This window comes from Colletotrichum graminicola (genome assembly GCF_000149035.1).
Source record: "Colletotrichum graminicola M1.001 genomic scaffold supercont1.51, whole genome shotgun sequence".
In the NCBI taxonomy this organism is placed as follows: Eukaryota; Fungi; Ascomycota; class Sordariomycetes; order Glomerellales; family Glomerellaceae; genus Colletotrichum; species Colletotrichum graminicola.
This window is the reverse complement of record NW_007361055.1, coordinates 51,308-68,681: the sequence shown is the minus strand read 5'-3', so window position 1 is coordinate 68,681 and position 17,374 is coordinate 51,308. Positions and strand designations below refer to the sequence as shown.

The 17,374-nt window shown below is 53.4% G+C and overlaps 6 protein-coding genes across 6 annotated transcripts; 1 reads left to right on the top strand and 5 right to left on the bottom strand.

Annotated features, from left to right (window-relative positions):
* Positions 1–514: 514 nt before the first annotated feature.
* On the top strand, positions 515–1,135 carry GLRG_09659 (uncharacterized protein; the record flags this gene model as incomplete). The annotated part of the gene is made up of 2 exons (XM_008100344.1): positions 515–880; positions 944–1,135. The coding sequence occupies 2 exons, from the start codon at positions 515–517 to the stop codon at positions 1,133–1,135; spliced, it is 558 nt and encodes a 185-aa protein (XP_008098535.1).
* A 743-nt stretch (positions 1,136–1,878) lies between these two features.
* GLRG_09658 (CVNH domain-containing protein) lies at positions 1,879–2,292 on the bottom strand (the record flags this gene model as incomplete). The annotated part of the gene is made up of 2 exons (XM_008100343.1): positions 1,879–2,045; positions 2,136–2,292. The coding sequence occupies 2 exons, from the start codon at positions 2,290–2,292 to the stop codon at positions 1,879–1,881; spliced, it is 324 nt and encodes a 107-aa protein (XP_008098534.1).
* A 5,950-nt stretch (positions 2,293–8,242) lies between these two features.
* On the bottom strand, positions 8,243–9,993 carry GLRG_09657 (uncharacterized protein; the record flags this gene model as incomplete). The annotated part of the gene is made up of 5 exons (XM_008100342.1): positions 8,243–8,302; positions 8,379–9,032; positions 9,087–9,224; positions 9,307–9,876; positions 9,940–9,993. 5 exons carry the CDS (start codon positions 9,991–9,993, stop codon positions 8,243–8,245), a joined length of 1,476 nt encoding a protein of 491 aa, XP_008098533.1.
* A 968-nt stretch (positions 9,994–10,961) lies between these two features.
* GLRG_09656 (uncharacterized protein) lies at positions 10,962–11,519 on the bottom strand (the record flags this gene model as incomplete). The annotated part of the gene is made up of 1 exon (XM_008100341.1): positions 10,962–11,519. The coding sequence occupies one exon, from the start codon at positions 11,517–11,519 to the stop codon at positions 10,962–10,964; it is 558 nt and encodes a 185-aa protein (XP_008098532.1).
* Positions 11,520–12,571: 1,052 nt separating this feature from the next.
* GLRG_09655 (RNA recognition domain-containing protein) lies at positions 12,572–13,634 on the bottom strand (the record flags this gene model as incomplete). Its single annotated transcript, XM_008100340.1, has 2 exons — positions 12,572–12,965; positions 13,051–13,634. The coding sequence occupies 2 exons, from the start codon at positions 13,632–13,634 to the stop codon at positions 12,572–12,574; spliced, it is 978 nt and encodes a 325-aa protein (XP_008098531.1).
* Positions 13,635–14,555: 921 nt separating this feature from the next.
* GLRG_09654 (modin) lies at positions 14,556–16,615 on the bottom strand (the record flags this gene model as incomplete). Its single annotated transcript, XM_008100339.1, has 2 exons — positions 14,556–15,529; positions 15,583–16,615. The coding sequence occupies 2 exons, from the start codon at positions 16,613–16,615 to the stop codon at positions 14,556–14,558; spliced, it is 2,007 nt and encodes a 668-aa protein (XP_008098530.1).
* Positions 16,616–17,374: the final 759 nt, after the last annotated feature.

Below are 17,374 nucleotides of genomic sequence, written 5' to 3'. Positions count from 1 at the left end.
GTACTGCCCATGCGAGTTTTCACAGGCTTGACAGTCAATTGTCTCCTGGCAAAGATCTAATCGATTGATCTTGGTGTTTCTTCTTCCGCAGTCGCGAGTTGGGGTTTCGAGCAGACACATCAGCCGATTCTGCGTCCCTCAGGGAGCAGCAAGCCTTCTTATTCAGGATATAGCGGCCAAATTTCTAGCCCTGCTCGAGCAGTGCCGGCGACTCAGGTGGCGCCTTTACAGTCATCTTTCCAAGGACCAGCGTCGAAAACCACGTCTGCATCACAGATATCTCAGGTCAGGGGGAACAGACCAGCTCGATGGGCAAAAAGGCAGCTCCTCCAGACATGACACCATCAACGATCACGCCGGGGGCTTCTCAGCCATGTCAAAGTTCGTAGCAAAGGTTCGACCTGCCACGGACGGCCAACCTCTCACAAAGGCCACCGCAGTTTCTTGTCAGTCACAACCCTCTGGACATCCCTCTTCGAACACATCAACTCAATTGGCAGCTTCCTCCGCCCCGATGGCTAGAGAGAACGATGTACCCAAGACTTCAGCTGCTCCCGGTGCGGAACCGGGCCCCTCGATCGGCAAGAAGGGTGCTGCAAAGGCTTCAGTCGCGTCTCCATCAAATCTCAACATGGGCAACCGTACTAGTGCCTATCCGAAATCGAAGGAGACTCCTCGCCCTACCAAGACCGAAGAAGACATAGTCTTATCCCCTCATCTTGCGTCACAGACAGCAGTCATAGACATTAAGGATGATGAGGAGGGAGAGGTGTGCCAGAACGTGCAAGGAACCCGCAGTCAACAGGTCAAGCACCTATCGGCTAGACTTGCGCGCGATCTGCGCCCAATGCTCCACGAATACGTGCGGGATAAGCTTAAGGTTGTCAACCAAGATGCTGCCACTCTTACGCAATGAAGAACCCGCAAGTTGCTGGGTTTCCAGAGTAATGCACACTTTGGGTTCTTTGTTCTTCGCGATGTGGAGGTCAAGACGATGGAGAGCATGACGAATGAGGCCTCGGCGCTCATTGAGGGCACCCTTGGTCAGATCGCGAACCCCACGAAGAATGCTACGAGTCAAGGAATCGAGCGCGAAACGGAGGTTCCTGGAGAGGCCGCCACCGAGGGTGACTGACCTGCGAAGCGGCTGTGAAATCGGAGGGCTTAGATGCTGCTGAACAGATAGCGCTGATCCAACGCCGGTCCGAGGTTTTTGATGCCGCATGGTGGCGCGCGGGTCGAACATCATGCTAACCTGATACACCATGCAGAGTTGACCGCGTCCGTCGGCCGAAATCTCGGTATGGCCTCGACCATTGCTTACAGGGCTTGGAGAAGCTGATAGTCAGCTCGTTCGAGTGGGCTGAATAGTAGGCGAGTTTCTGCGTGTAAGAACTATTATCTTTAGAGACTTGGCCCCGGTGGAGGAAATACTGAGGCGAGTCGGATTTGTAGAGCACACCCTTGCAGCAGAACCTTTGTGTCGTAGCCTCAGAGACGCGAGATGGGTACTTTTCCCGTCTTCCTAGTTAGTTTACACCGAGGTTCAATCATGTCACGCAGTGCTACACCTTTATAGCTCCCGGAGGTATCATTCAGGTACCAGCGGCGCAGGACTGCAAGTTCATTCGAGCCTCAAGTGGGCGAGTAGCTTAATTGGTGCTACCTGGATGCGTACTGACTCTAGGTCCTCTGTATCGTCATCTCTCATCACGCCGTAAGCAACGCTCATGCCAGTCATAAACCTCCGCCAACTCCTCTGAGCAATCCCTCTCGCAATGCCATCGGTCACGTCCGTCGTTTCTGTTATTGGCCGTCGTCAGCACACGTCAATCATGCGGGCACGAAGAGAAAGGAGAGAGTATGGGAGGGGGAGACTCAACAGTTGAAGCAGAAGCAGCCGTTGTCGTTGCCGATGCGCTCGGACAGGTTGACGTTGCAGTCGACAGCCTCGCCCTCGACGTTGAAGAGGCGGGCGCGGAGGATGGGGACGCTGTCGCCGCCCTCGATGCTGAAGTGGATGTCCTCGGCGCTCTGGGAGAAGTCTGTGTTGAACGAGGACGGTTAGTTACCGTTGACTCAGTGGATGACGGTGGGAAGGGGGATGGGGAGGGAGAGAGGAAGTGAGTGCTTACTGCTACCGCCCCACTCAAAGGAGCCGTTGTTGTTGCCGAGGAAATCGTTGAGGTTGCACTCAGCGTCGACGCACTCGCCGTTCTCGTTGTTGAGGCGGGCGCGGAGAATGTGGCCGTCGTCGACGCGGATGTCCTGGGCAGAGATGTGGAAAGACATGGTTGCTGGTTGGGGAGTTGGGTAGGTTTGGGGTATCAAAAGGTGTCGTTGTAGCTCAAAGAAGTTGAGGTTGTTGCAGAAGGAGGGGATGGGAATGGAGGGGAGGGAGAAGGCGGTGACTTATATAGACGTCGTCGTCAGGGGAGGGGGTGGAGGGGAGGAGGAGGAGGCTCGTTGAGCTCATCAGACGGTCTCCATTCCAACTGAAAAGGTACCTCTGCCGAAGAGGGCGGGGAAGGTACAGCTCAGGGGAAGGGGCGAGAGGCCTCCATCGAATTCACTGGGGAAGTCGGTTTCGTTGCTGGAGACACGTGGAAGGAAAAGAGCGGTCTTGGGCGGAAGTAGTGATGATGTCTTGGCGATCGTGGCACTCTTGTTTCTTTGTCTTGGATGCTCGCGGGGTGGGATGGCGGGCGTCGGTGGCCTTGATCTTGAGGAGGGGCAAACGGCAAAGCTCGCCCGCCCTATGGCCATCTGAGGGACCAGTTTCCTTCACATCTCTGCTTGTGTCAATGGGGCATCGAAGCTGATTTTGCTACACTACACCAGACCCCTACAAGATCCATTGTCTCGGTTTGCGTCTGTCGACTCCCATAGGGTGAACCACCCCGTCGTCCACCAACGGACGTCGTCTTCGTGGAGCCAAGGATCCTCAGGCCTCCTCCGCCGTACAGGGGGGACGGGACCGGGGGGGGGGGGGGGGGGAGCTCCAGGAGCTTCGTTGGTTGGTGTGGAGGGGAGGGGCAGCTAGCTCGAGTGGGAATGGAATGGAGGGGCAGCTCTTTTTCGGACACGATGGCCGGTCCCGCTTAGCTTTAGCTGTCTTTGTGGTTCGACAAGCGGTCTGTTTTAACTACCTACCTACCTACTTGTGTATATTGCATCGTAGTCCTTACTGTCTTAGGAGGCGACTTCTATGGTTAAGATTGAACTATAATTCTCGGCTGAGAACCTAGCTAAAAATAGGGTAGTTAAATACCCGGATACTTCCGTGGTACTCTGTTTCAGCTGGAAACCTATCGTGCTGAGTACCGGGCATGATGCTTATGCTGTGTGTTTCCCCAACCGTGTCGAGAGCATTATTGTGTACCTGTGCCTTGTATATACGTACATCAATGTAGGCGTAGTCAATCCATCGGTAGGCGAGAGGAGCCCTCGTTCGCGACGGGGTCAGGTCCCTAGGACCCCGCCGGCAAGCTGATGCCGACGACTCACGATGGGGGCCGCTTGGCGGACATGGGGTTGAGGGGGGGTGGTGGCTGTTGGACATGCATGCAGGGCGACACGCGCAGTGGAAAGACAGACGCTTTTGAGCAGACGGAGGCGAACGGCAGGTCGACGCGTGAGATGTGAGGTGTGCACCGAGATGACGCGGCCTCTTGTCGTTGTTTGCCCTGCGGTAAGGGCGTTCTCGAGGGGCCAGAGGTCAGGAGCGGAAGCGGGAATGTCTTGGCTGGCGGGAGGCAGCCGCGCGCTTGGGTCGGTTGAATGGTGCTTTCTTTTTCTTTCCTGCTGTTCCTTCTCCCCTTTCTCCTCCCTAGCTTTTGATTCGAGACGGAGTGAGGGGTGACCACTTGGCGAGGCACTACCTACGCCCCTGAATGGGCGTCCCGTTGTTACATATACTATTCAGGTACGGAGACATGAGACGGATGTGAGCCCAATTCACCATCATTCGATGCAAGCTCAACGGATGGCATGACAACCACGTGCCACAAAGTCTATTACCATGTCATTCTGTGCCGTGTCCTCACATGTGCCTGATGGTGACAGAGCTTGCAACCCCCCCACCAAATCGTCAGTCCCAAGGTCATCCAAGCTGCAGCGGACAAGAGAGAACTTGGGGTTCGGATCAACGACGCTGGCAGGGCCTGACAGTCGAGAGACCATGGCAAAGGTTGGTACGGCTCGAGCTCTCGGCCGCGTGGAATATCACAGGCTGCTGGTGGAAAAGGAATACACAAACTCCTGCTATTTTCTTCCATCGGCTGTGGCGATGAGGAGGTGGAAATGGGACATGCCGTGACGTCTGTTCAGCTGAGGGGCCTAGGTAGCATGAGGCTGTCAGAACCCCTGGACCCTTTCCCCCCTCACCCATCCTCTCCTATCCTTTCCTATCCGTTGCACTACCTATTGAGACTGAATCGGCAGCATTCCCTGACACACCTTCAGTCTCCTGCCCTCCCCGGTCCCCCGGCCTCGGGGGAAGGATAGACCTATCACAGGGGCCCCCGAGGGGGTTTCGGCCGGGAACGGGGGGTCGTGGGCTCGCGGCATGAATCGGAGCGTTCCCGTGTGTGACGCTGGCAAAGCCCGCGGGGCCGGCCCTTGGGGTCCGTGATCTTAGTAATGGAACCTCTGTGAACATCACACGAAACACGCTGGATGGGGGGCGTCTTGGCGGTCTGAAAATGCAACTGTACTACGTACGGCGACAGCGGTCACCACGGGTCGTCGGGCAAATGGCGAGGGTGACGATCGGTCGTCGCACAGGCCACCATCCGAGGGGTTTTTCTTTTGGAGGGGTTCGGAGGGAACCAGAGAGCTAAGGCGGGGCGGGGCGGGGTTCGGACGCATCACAGGAGCGGTCAGAGGCTCGTTGGGAGAGACGATCCCAAGAGGGTTTGGAGTCGATCGAGTCCATCAGGGTTGATACGAGGCACCTTGAGGGTTCAGGCGAGTTGTATAAGAAGGGGACGGGGAGCCTAGTCTTCTCATACGTTGTTGTACTACAGCGTAGGCAACCTTTTGGGTGATTTGTTTTGTCTGGTTGTTGGACACGTCATTTACGAGATCATCACCATGCACCATGCTACGCCGCGCGGTGAGACTAATCGCGCTGCAGGACGAGAGCGAAAACTTTCGACGACTCAATATAAAAGTAGTATTCAAATGAGCGACTACGCTAGCCGACAGGTCCGATCGAATCATGTGGGAAACGAAGCAAACCGTCCGCCGGTTACGGCGACCGCCGATCCCGTTCGAACCTAGAACCGTAACCCATCCCCGAAAGGCAAGAAATTCATATCGTCATTGTATCGAGAAAGGATGAAATCGTGAACTAAGGATCGGTTCGTCAAGAGGTCGTAAAAGGGAATAGATTATTTTCCGCAAGAGGAGCACGAGCAGTCAGTGCCGCAGTTGCCTAAGGTACATTAGCGCCGGTTTTTATTATCCCCGACGCCGACAGCGAATGCCGTGACGAAGTAGGTAAGGGTAAGTAAGGTGTTAGGGGAGGTCACATACAGGAAGAAGCGCCGGAGCAGCCGCAGTCACCCTTCATTTTAATGGTATTTGGTTGGTTTGGGGGGGTTTTGAAGAAAAAGAGTTTGGTTGAAGATGATGTGATGAGCTTGGTTGTTGCGTTATGGAGATCAATCCAAGAGAAGTTGGGAAGAGGGAATGAAAGCGCGCACTTATATATTCAGAAGTCTCTCTCCAAACAGGCACACATCCCATGGCCAGCGCCAAAAAAAAAAAAAAAACACAGGAGGGGGGCCGCTGCCGTCGTCGAGTAGCAGGAGGAGGGGGGTCGGATGTCAGATGAGGGCGGCCAGATGGAGCCGGATCGAGTGGCGTTATTGGGCGGATGCGCCGTTTGTGCGGAAAGACAAGGCTCAGTACCGTTGCGCTCGGGGCTGGAGTGGGGTTTGCGGCCTTTGTGCGTTGACGGTGGCCAGTCATCCCTCTTTGGTGGGATGTGGACTTGGGAACCGGCCATGCATGCCCATGGAGGGGGAGGGGGAGGTAGAGGCGTGCTGCTCCCCCCCTTCTTGGACTTTCTTGCCTCTTTCGCGTCCTTTCTGCGGCCCTCCCGATCCGGCTTATCGCATCGTCGCCGGATAAGGTTCACGGATTGCGTCTTTTGTGTGAGATGGGCTAGGATTCATCGAATTGTTCCTTCATGCGTCCTTTGCAGTCAGAACCCCCAGATCCCTGGATGGAAAGGACTAGATTAGATTTACGGCTAGTCAAGGCCGAATACGGTAGGTATTTGATGGCATCTTCCAGCACCCACGGGACCGAGCTAGGCGATACCTAGAATGGTCTCGTTCTCTCGTTCAGGCAGGACCCTGAAGCTCTGGTCTGTCGTCGAGAGCGGCGGGGGAGTGGCGAGGTCAAAACTCTCCCCATGCGCTAACGCCCGCGCTGATGGAGGGGTGAGGGGTTGTCGGTGGTGGCCATGACGTCGCTTCATATGCGTATTTGTGGCTATACTGCGTTGCGGCTTTTGTGCGTGAATCTCTTCCACTCGCCCGTGGGCGACCCGACGTAGTTGAGACCGGACTAGCATCATCGGGGAGGCATTTGTGCCTTTGCTGCGAATCCGAGACACCCGCGTTTGTCGGGAGTTTCGCGATGGCTCTGTCAGGCGGCCCTTCTCGCGCGGGCGGGCCAAGGGTCCGTCCGTGTCTTTCCATTTGGTACCCGGTGTTATCTCGTCGCTACCTACCGCTTCTTCAGCGGTAGGCAAAGTGTACTTGACAGAACCCCACCATTGACACGACACGACGTCCCCACGGTGCTCAACGTTTGTGGATGTACCTACCGGTATGTGTGTGCTTTGGCCTCTTGCGATGCCGATGCGGTATGTTTGCTGCCGGTTCCCGTCGCAACCACCGGTTGTTGACCAGCGTGTCAAAGTGCTTCCTTGGTTACCACGCTAGCCCTCGACTGGCCTCCTCCTCCGCGCCCCCCATCCTTCACCTCTAGTCCATGGGACGTGATATCGGGATAGAGCAAAGAGCTAGAATGCCTCGGTATTGCAACTTGCCGGATGAGCCAGGCTACCTAGTGGCCGAGATGAGTGCATAGTAGTTAAACCATGGACCCTTCCCGGGCAATATATCCGCGCCATGCCGCTGGGCCTGCATCATTGCGCTGCATCCAGGCGTCTTTGATCCCCAGCCGTCCGCGGCGAACAGTTGTCAGGCTGTTATGCCGGGCTGATCTTGTTGGTGGATCGGCAGCTCGCTTCGTCTTCTTGCAGCTGCTGCTTCGGGTGAGGAACTCGCTCAAATAGTGACCGAGACGCCAAGCAACGGCAATGGCATCGATATCTTTCTCAAATGCGAGCAACACCAGTCAACCGTAAAGCCTGCGAATTGTGCTGCATTGCCATTCGTCGTGTCGAACAATCGCGCGGGTGAAGGAAAGGGCTGACAGACACGAGTGACCCATTTGGGGAGAGATCGGCCGATACCGGGACGAGGACATCTCCCCGCACGTGAATTGTGCAGACTATTCAGCGACCGGCAAGTCACGTGACTATCTTCTTCGGGCGCTGGCTCGGACCTGTGTGGTGGTTGTGTGTCATTCCTACGTCTTACACCAACCACAAGATGATGGCCGCAAATCACAAGGTTTTGGAGTCCTTCGCTGGCTTCAATGTCCCTTACCGCTCTCCTAAGGTCACGAGGTGTGATGAGCACTTCCCCCCGAAGGATTCGTACTTAGAAACTACCTCGAAGCGTCAAGTCACCTTCGAGATTAGCCTTGCGCTAGCATAGAGGCCGGGCGAATTCTTTCACGTGGCTGGTGGCTGGGCATCATCTGTGTTCATGTCCGTTGCCATCTATCCGTCAGCTCCACGTCAACTGCCGCCGGATCGACTCGAGCGAACAACCATGGCCTGGGGGGCTAAACTCATGCATGACCTGGGCAACGCATCCATCTCGAGGCTCATGCCGACGCGTACTTCTTCAAGGCACACTAACTGAGACTGGTTCTCGTCACCGTGATATCACAGAGACGAATGAGCAGTATCAAAGGCGATGCATCATTCATCTGTGGACGCTCATACGGAACGCATCATTTCATCACACGCACAAGTATCGGGTCACAGTCGCCACTTGCTGTTCAGCGCAAACTATATCCTCCATTCACTCTCCGAATCTAAGCCAAAGCCAAGTCGAAGTCATCGGGTATCCTTCAGAATGCATGTTAATGGTCAAACCCGACTGTTAGTCCAAACTCCGGAATAAACGCTCCGCTCCGCGAGGCCTCCTATCTACACAGACGTGCCCATTTGTGTTACACCACCCCATTTGGTATATCATCATCCCGAACCCGGAAGCCCGACTCACTAGGGTTAACTTGTCCATCATCCACAGCTGTGTTTCTCTGTCTGTGAATCCGGACTGCAGCACAGTGATCATAGGCCATAACATGCACCAGGCATTGAATGCGATGCCCTGATTCCTTGACGCAGGTTCCCTGCCGTCAAACCCAAACAAGACACGGACCTGCTCGCAGATCTGCTCTACCGCCGTTAAACCGTGGGGGAGGCTGGTGAGTATCCCGAGCTCCTCACAAGTTGGTTCGCCGTGCGCCATGGACAGGTTGAGGATGAACTCGATGACCTGGAGTCTCACGGTGAGATACAACCCCTTCAACGCGGCCTCGGTCGCGTACGAACTTCGACTTAGTAGGTTGTTGAAATTATTCGACTCCTCCCCCATTGCTCCAGTTTGCCGTGATGTCTTCCGCGGCCCTGGCGACATGATCCTGTAATTTGCGGCTGCTTCAAGATCGCGGATGATGTCAAGTCCTGTCTGGAGAATCCCTGTGATGGGCGCCTCCCGACTTTTGATAGACGTCATGACGCTGTCAACCGTCCCCTTGAATTCCACCGCCCGTGCCAGTAACGGCTCTACCACGGCATGTCTCGTCCAGGAGGCGCTCTTCACGACAGGAAAAAGCAGGTCACGACGTTCCCCCCCGGCAAAAACCTGGAGGACCTATACGTCATCAGCAGCGCTGTTGATTGGGTTAATCTCAAGGGAATTACTAACTCCGATATGGGCGACAAACGCCAATATGCGACTATCCAACGAGCTGGCGACCCCTTGATCGGCTCGGTATCTCAGGATCATCAAAGATCCCTTACAGTGCGACACGGCCTTTGGCGACATCTCTTCTGGTATTAGTCCCTGCACCCGCGTTAGCACGGCTCTTGCCACTGTCGCTGAATTGCACGTCTCCAACCGCCCGACGTGCTTCACCGACACCCACCTCGTATATGCACATTGCAAGCAGGGCAACGGCGACCGAGTCGTCCTGCGCCGTCGTGGGATTTTGCAAGGCCGAGTTGATCTTCGCGATGGCACTGCCGTAGTATCGTCTCGCCAGGACCATCAGCCCCGCCTGCCTCGTTTGCATGGCACAGCTTGCGAGCGCCGTGGCCCGGATCGCCCCCTCGAAGGCGGCAGACGTGGTGCGCGACGCCCTGAGGCCGGCCAAGAGGCTGAACCAGGCCGTCTCGTCCGCGCATGCGTAGTTTGAGTAAAACCGCTCCAGCCAGACGAACTCCGAGTCGACCTGGAGCTGCTTCGGCACCGTCGACCTCCTCCTCACGCTTTCACCCGCTGCCGCCGCTAGCGAGTTTGCTTTGCCGCCGCCTGCTATGCTTGCCGCGTCACTCGGGGCCTCCCTCTCCTTGAGCCGCTTGGCGATGCGGAGCTCGACTTGGAGCGCTGCAGTTGCATTCTCTGAGCGGTGCGCGACCGCCCAAGGGTCTGCGTAGCCAGGGCATGGCTTTCCCCGGCCTTCGCAGCGGCGGCAAGAAGGCTTCTGCAGGTCGCACTGAGTACGCAGTTAGCCGTATCAGCCTGCGACGAGTGAGTTGGAAGAGTGGGGTAATTATACTTTAACCTTACTCGTTCTACAAGCGAAGCAACTCGCCAACGGACGGCACCTCATGATGCGAGTAAGTGAACCTCCTTTTGCAATTTGATAAGTGGGCTAGAGTCCAGTCTGGCATCGCGGACCGGGTCTGCAATTGATGTATCGACGGCAGACCGTTGAATCGATCCGCAAGATTCCAGGTCAGATTGCCCAGTGGCGCTCGGCCATCTCCAGAGATTCGTAAATGAACAAAGCGCCCACAGATGGACAGGATGAAGTTTAGTGAGATGCGTCAATTTGAACTCTAAAGCCCTATCGCCGATAGACACAAGTGATACTTTTATCCGGAACATTACTCTTGAGTCGAGGCCTCCCCCTTTTCGAGCAGATTCCATCATACATGGTTGTGGCTATGGGGTGGGCAATATCGTGCATAGTATATACTAATGGTGTACTAATAGCTTGTGTATCTTGTGGTTTCTTTCGATTATGATGGGGATTGCCCCTTAGATATAGATCGGCGTGTTTCAAAGAGGTCAAAATAGACTTCCATTCTCTGCGTGGGTGACGGGCCCCTTAGTCCGACATAAAACTCATGCAGGAGAGGGTTGCTGAACTTGTTGTTCGTTTCTGGACAAAGGTCAATGTTTAATTAGCATCAATGCGAAAGCCATTCTGACGGCAAAGGGCACACAAATGTGAGAACAACTAAATGGTATTGTCTGAGTTCTGAGAGGACCATATACATTCTCAAGTTCTAAAACACAAGGACGCATATCGGCGCCCAAGGACTGTTCCTCCTTATCTTTTCTGATCGCTTCCGAAGAGAATAGGGTAAGAAGGTTATTGGAAATGTGCGCCTATGATGCGAACTCCAATGTACCATGTTGCGTCAGGTCAGCTGCTCTGCTCTGATGAAGACCTGACTCTAGTGAGCATAACAAGCATGCCTATTCGACCTCCGCCTATGCGGCAATACCTCAATAGTTCCACAGCTCGTATTCTGCAAAATTTCTCGCACGGATGGTTCAATTCCAAGACCCTCAGTCTTCTTCGCTGGACTCCAACACCACAGACAGTCTTCTCGGCCGTATTGACGCTGACACCCTCGCGGCTTCTTTGGACCTCGTCAAGATCGTCTTTCTCAGCTTTGCCTTCTCTTCCGTTTCCTTGTTGACACTCAGCCGGACCATATCTCTCAAGTCGTCCTCCCAACCCCTGCTGCTTTCCATCGTGCTCGTGTTGGTGAGGCCCCATTCGACAAGCAGTGCGTGTTGCTCGCTGGCGCAGTGCTCCTCCTTGATGCCCCCGTTTCTCCCAGGCACGATGCAGTCGCCAAACTCTTTCCTAAGGCCGTCGAGCTGTTCCTTGAATCCTTTGGCGGCAGCCGTCCTCTCCTTGGCCTGCAGGACCATGAATTTTGCAATTGCCAATTTCTGGTGGACGTAAGTGCAGGCCGATCTAGCACACTCTTCGTAAGAGGCCGGCTCATCGAAGCAGCTTTGGCCAGTACACGAACTTCTGTCCGATTCCCAGTGACGCTTGGTACGCACAATGGCCGCGTGATCTCTGAGCGATCTTTTGAATCTCCACAGATCCATGGCGTGTTCTTCTCTGAGACTGGCTTGCAGAGTATCGTGGAGTGTCTCGAGAACGCGGCGCTCGATGCTGTAGGCTGCGACTGCAATTTTGATACATTTGGATGCTGTAGGTTCTGAACCAATGTTGTCTGTGTCGGTCCTGGGTCTGGATACCGTTTTTTCAAATCCAGTCGATGGCATCGCTCCGTGTTGGTCGAGCGATGGGGACGCAGCACCTTTTCTAAACCCAATATGCTTATTGAAACCCATTGTCAATCCTTAGGCCGAATATGAGACCGTAGAAGACTGCTAGTCGCCTTTGGAAGTGTGTTGATTTGGATTGGATGGTGGAATTAGATGAGCTTTCTCTTCAAAGGTCTTGATTATCTCCCAAAAGGATGAGAATGGTCGGCAAGCTCATGCGCAGGACGAGAAACTAATGAAGGTTCTGCCATCTTTCTCCGAAACATTTCATCTCTTGTCAATTGAGTGGCGGGACAATGGTTTCTATTTGGCGGTTCTCTCAAAAACTTGAGGTGACCATTCCATGAACCATCCAAACTGTATATTTGTCACGATCGGTAACTTCCAGCTGTCCCGGCAAATACATGTCTCTGAAATCTCATCAGAACTAGTGTCTCCGTTCTTTTTCAATCCAAGGGGGGTGAATATATATGTTCAGAGAGGCTCCGTCTGCAGTTGACGTCCCCTTTTGGCCGATCAAAACTCACTTCACACGCGTCCTTAGCAAAGGAAAGTACTTTGACTGTTGAATCCTTCTCTGCGTACTGCACAAAATATCGTCATGGCTTGCTTGAATTAATATCAATCTCTTGTCATTGGTTACGTAGTGGGCATGGTCGCACAAGAGGAATAATGATGAAAGATGTAGGTTACTGGACATGGCCGAGATAAACGAAAAGGATCTACATATACACCTGGCTTGTGGCTTGAAACTTTTTGAAAGATACCCGATGGGGCTAATATTGTGACTCTTAAATCGCCTACATGAGGATTCTCGTTACAGAACCCTTATCGGCACACAAGACAATCGTCTTCAGGGGCTGGTCAAACTACTCTTTGCTACGCCAGTTTCCAGACGCAAGAGACCTAAGCGGTTGCGAGGGATTGCTGTTACTACTGGAACCGTTGGTGCTGGATTTCCTCCATGATGGACGCTCGCCTGCCGAGGACTGATTTTTGCGCGTGGGTTTGTCACTCCAGACCGTGTTGTCCCTACTGGGGAGGTCCCTCTCATTCCTGGGATGGGAGCGGTCTTTCAACTTGTCCGGCAGAGGCTTGGCCACGTTGACGCGCAATTGTTCGCCATCCCACAGCTTTCCGTTCAACGCTTCAACCGCGGCAGAAGCCTCGTCAACAGTTGCAAAGTCGACGAAGCAGTAGTGATGGTTCCCCGGCATAGACCTCGTTGACTCGTGAGGAGTGATCCGTTTGCTGATGGCCACCCTGTTTCATCAAATTGAGTCAGCAGCTAATTACACGAACAGTGCCATACTGCGAGTTCTGAGGTGGTTTGGGTAAGGGATCTCACGGATCGAAACCGGTCAAGATTTCACGCATCTCATCTTGACTTTGCTGCTGGTCGATCATTTTGGGCAAGCCGCCAATGTAAAGCCGCCTTCCATCGGTATCTGTGGCAACGACCTCGTCAAAGTGTTCGATGGCTCCATAAGGGCCATTCTCGATGCGGCGCTTGTCGCCCTTCCCATTCGACACTCCTCCCTCTGTCGAGTTATCTCCAGGCTGGCCTCTCTGCCCGGACCAGTTGCCCCATCGGTTGAAAGTGGGGTCCCTGTAGCTTGTCCCACGGTTTGCCTGCTGTCTCTTGGGCTCACAAGGGCCAACTTTGAGAGGCCTGCTGCGGATGCTTGTGTCAAGGGACGAGAGGGCCCGCTCGGCGTCGGCGCGGGTCTTGAAGTCGACAAAGCAGTACCCGGGGTTACGAGCGGTGACGGGGTCCATCGAGATGTGAATCTTGTCGTACTCCGAGAAGCCGTTGTCCTTGAGCATCTCCTCGATTTCGACCGGCTGGACGATGTAGAGGAGGTTGCCAAGGTAGATGCGCCGGCCCTCGGCTAGAGCGGTGGGCTGATCTGGTGATCCTGATGAGGCCATAGTGCCAGTCCCGCAACCCGATGGAAGAAGTATTGACTTGAGCAGTCGGCCACGATCCCGAGTTGTGAGAGTAAAAAGGTGCGGGATGAATGAGCCGAGAGGGAAAATCTGTCATGCATTGGACCCTGAAAACAGGGATCATGGCGGGGCATTCCAGCGAAGCGATGGTGGGGTAAACCACCAGGGTGCAAATGCACCGGCCAAGGTTCACATCTGTACGAGTCACAGGGCATATAATATACTGTAAAACTAGGTATTCTATAATTATCGGAGCACGCGTAGAAGTAACAATTACTAGATTCTTTCCGAAACCCTCTACATACCTAATATAAACCCATTCCCTCCTCAAGAAGGAAAGGGACAGACGCTAATAAGTACTACTCAAACTCACAAGCCTCGCTCCGGATCGTGGCTTTCAGTACCGTGACAGAGTCGTCAAATATCAAAAGATTGTTATCTGAAATAGGCTTGTACCCGAAGCATAAAATAGCCGGCTCAGGTATATTTCAATATTAGATAGGTTGCGACGGTGGCCGCCCTCACCTGCTCCTATTGGGTTTGTCCGTGGCGTCATACGCCTGCTCGATGAAGGTTGTATCCAGTATTTGGGGAGACAATTCCACTTTCTTCAAGTTAGATTTGAAGTCTTGAATTGGGCTCTCGAACTTATGTTGCACCGGGTCCTCATGATGGCGTGTTGGGGTCATCTCAGGTTTGGGAAGAACGATGTGAAAGACGGTTTACATTGAGGCCACCGGCAGCCTTATGAGAGCCTGGCAAGTATGCTTATCAAAATGCCCAACAGTAAAGGAGGGGACGGGCATTGTTCTGCCGTTATCAGATGCCTAAGTCTATCTGCTCACTTTGCTTACATTGATACTTATTTCTAGGAACATAACTGCGAAACAACACCCTATCTATTCACACAATGAAGACTGTTTGTCTGTTTCCAATTAACTCGCTCTTCGACAGCTGCAAGTCCTTCTTGTCAAAGTCGTGCAACATCAACCAGCAAATCATCCGAAAAACGAGTGTATACCATATAGCTACGCGTCTCATTTCAACATGTTCCGACGCAATCATTGTCCAAATGCGTTGTTTGCAAATGGCTCTCACCTTGGAGGCCCCTAGTCTTTCGTGCTTTCCGGTCTCAACTCGGGGAGGCCATGATTCTCTTCTGCTTATGCCGGGCGTAGGCGGCATTGGTTCGGTCTGGGATCCATCGATATTAGGGCTCGTTCCTGACTTTGGTGCGAAAGGCGATTGATCACCTTCGTTATGAAGCTGGCGTATTTCGGTGTCTTCATGTATGGCCTGTGAAACTACTTCGTCGTCCCTTTTGCTATTCTTGGCAGAACTTGTAGCTCGCCAGAGGATACTATCGAAGTACGTTTCCATGAACCTCCACTCCCTCATCTCCAGCGGTATGTCGAGTAGGTGATCGAAAGACACCTGAACCTCATCTCCAGAGACTGGGTTATTGATGGCCGCCAACACGTGTTGGAGGTGGCGGCGCATGACGTCCAATACAATGTCCTCTTCTTTGAGCATGCCGTCTGCCATCGCTATGGCTTGGTGGAGAGAAGTCATTTGGTCGTGAGTTAGTTTCGGATAGTTCTTAACGGCATCGTGCAAAGCTTTGGCCGAATCTGAAAGGACCTGGATATCCGGGATTGCAGTCAAAATCCCGCTTTCCAAGGAACTGTCTGGAACAGTCTTCACCTCTTTGATTCCTTTGAGGTCGTCGCTAATGAAACTGCTAAAGGCGGTCAGTAGCCGTGGAAGCGAAAACGATTCCCTGTCCCAAGGGAAAATGGTCGGATTGGGCAGAAAGCGGAAACACCGCTTGTCGATATGCAAAACTCTCGCGAGCATACCGAGGACTTCAAAGGTGACTATCAATGATAATGAGCGAATATCCAACCCAATTATGCAGAGGCTTACGAACCTGGGAAAAGATGACGATGTTTCTTCCCCTCCGTGTAGTACAGCGTAGTACTGCCGTTGCATCCAATCTGCGTGAGTGTCTCTGCAATCTCTTTCGTGCTGCCCATTTGCAGGATCTCAAGTCTGATCCCCGTCCCAGAAGAGGTCATAAGCGGGTTCTGCCACTCAAGGTCCTCATCTGCATTAATCTTGTTTCGGAACAGTGTAGGAACTCTACCAAAACAAAGTTCCTTTATCTCCGACGTAGGTATGACTCGTCTCGCCTCGAATGCCGTTTGACCAGTCTTTTCGAAGACAAACTGGATCCCGAGATCGGGTATGCGAGAGCCTGTGAGGCTGTATCCGTTTCCTTCTGCGCGGTATTGATTGTTGTCTCGGTCAAACACTTTCCAGTAGATCCCCAGTATAGCGGCGAGTTCAACTATATGAGATATTGTTGTTGTGGCGAATGGCTTCTTCATCGCCGGAACTGTGTCGAAACTTCGCTCTTTCGCTTGGATCTTTACTGCCAAAGTTGGTTCACCTCGGACCGTTGCCGCAAAGGTTGGTTCCGGTAGATAACCCATGACGGTCCGATTTTCCCAATCCTTCGAAACTTTCTCCATTGTCTCAATGGCGATCAATAGGTAGACCCACGTTGCAAGCTCCATATCAACTGTGTGCACGGAGGAGTTCATACCTTCGGAACCAGAACTTGAGAACAGCTTGGCGTAATCCAGGCGGTTTTTCTTACAGCTCGCCTCGGTGCCTTCAGCGGACCACATCTCACCAGGTTCCGGCTTTCTCTTGTTTTTCGGAGGAGCAAGAAAAATGATAGGCGCTTCGAACCTGACCTCCAGACGCAGATGCTTGAATTTGGGCCTGATTTTTGTACCTTTGGACCATCCTCCCATTACAACTTCGTTGCAGTTCGGAAGTCCTCGAGCTGATGCGAAAATTGCCTGCAAGATTTGCAGTTCAGCTGCGAGGAGTGCTGCAATTGCAATCACAAGAGCTGCGATGGCAACGCGCTCCTGGCTGTCATCTCCGGCCATTTTGAACCGGAGTGCGAAAGGGCACCTGCGGCCTTGGAGATTCCTGTCGATCAGGAGTAGAAAAGATAAGATGCGATAGGGTGATTCCCCAGCCGAGGAACACGGAACTCAGTCGCTGGGTTCTGGTCCTATGTAGAGCAGAGACGGACGCTTTGGTAACAATGATGTCGAATGCTGGCTGCGGCTACCGAACGTATCATACAACAAGTTTGTATCTCGTGGATATACTACTGTTTTTAAGAAATGAGGGCTTGTGGAAAGAAACTAAAGAAAATGACCAGCAAGAGAGACGAGGCTCTGGTAAACTCACAGGTTTATAAATTCCCGCTGGTTTTCTCCCTTGCCCGAAAGGAACTGTGACTGCAGCTGAGTGTCACTTACGCAGTATCCCTAGTGAGTCCACGTCATGCAGCCCAAATCAACTAATGGCGCACCTGAAAAGAGACACTGCAGTTTCCCACTCCTTTCCCTTCGCAGCCTGCTTCTACAGATGCTCGCCCGTGAAGTCAGCCATTGGCCGCCTGCTCCTGCCATTCCCTGTAGTGTAACCAATACACTGACAGGCTGACGCACCAGCGTTATCATGTCAGCCGTCATAAGTTACAAATCCGCCCGGTGATCTTCAGTCAGGCTGCGCAGAGTCTCCCTTGCATGAGGTTTTGCTTAAGACATAGATCGGCCAACTAGCCAGCACGAAGAGGTTTACAATCGAAGCCACCTTGTATTCTTGCTGATGTTGGAACCGTTCCACCCGTTGCT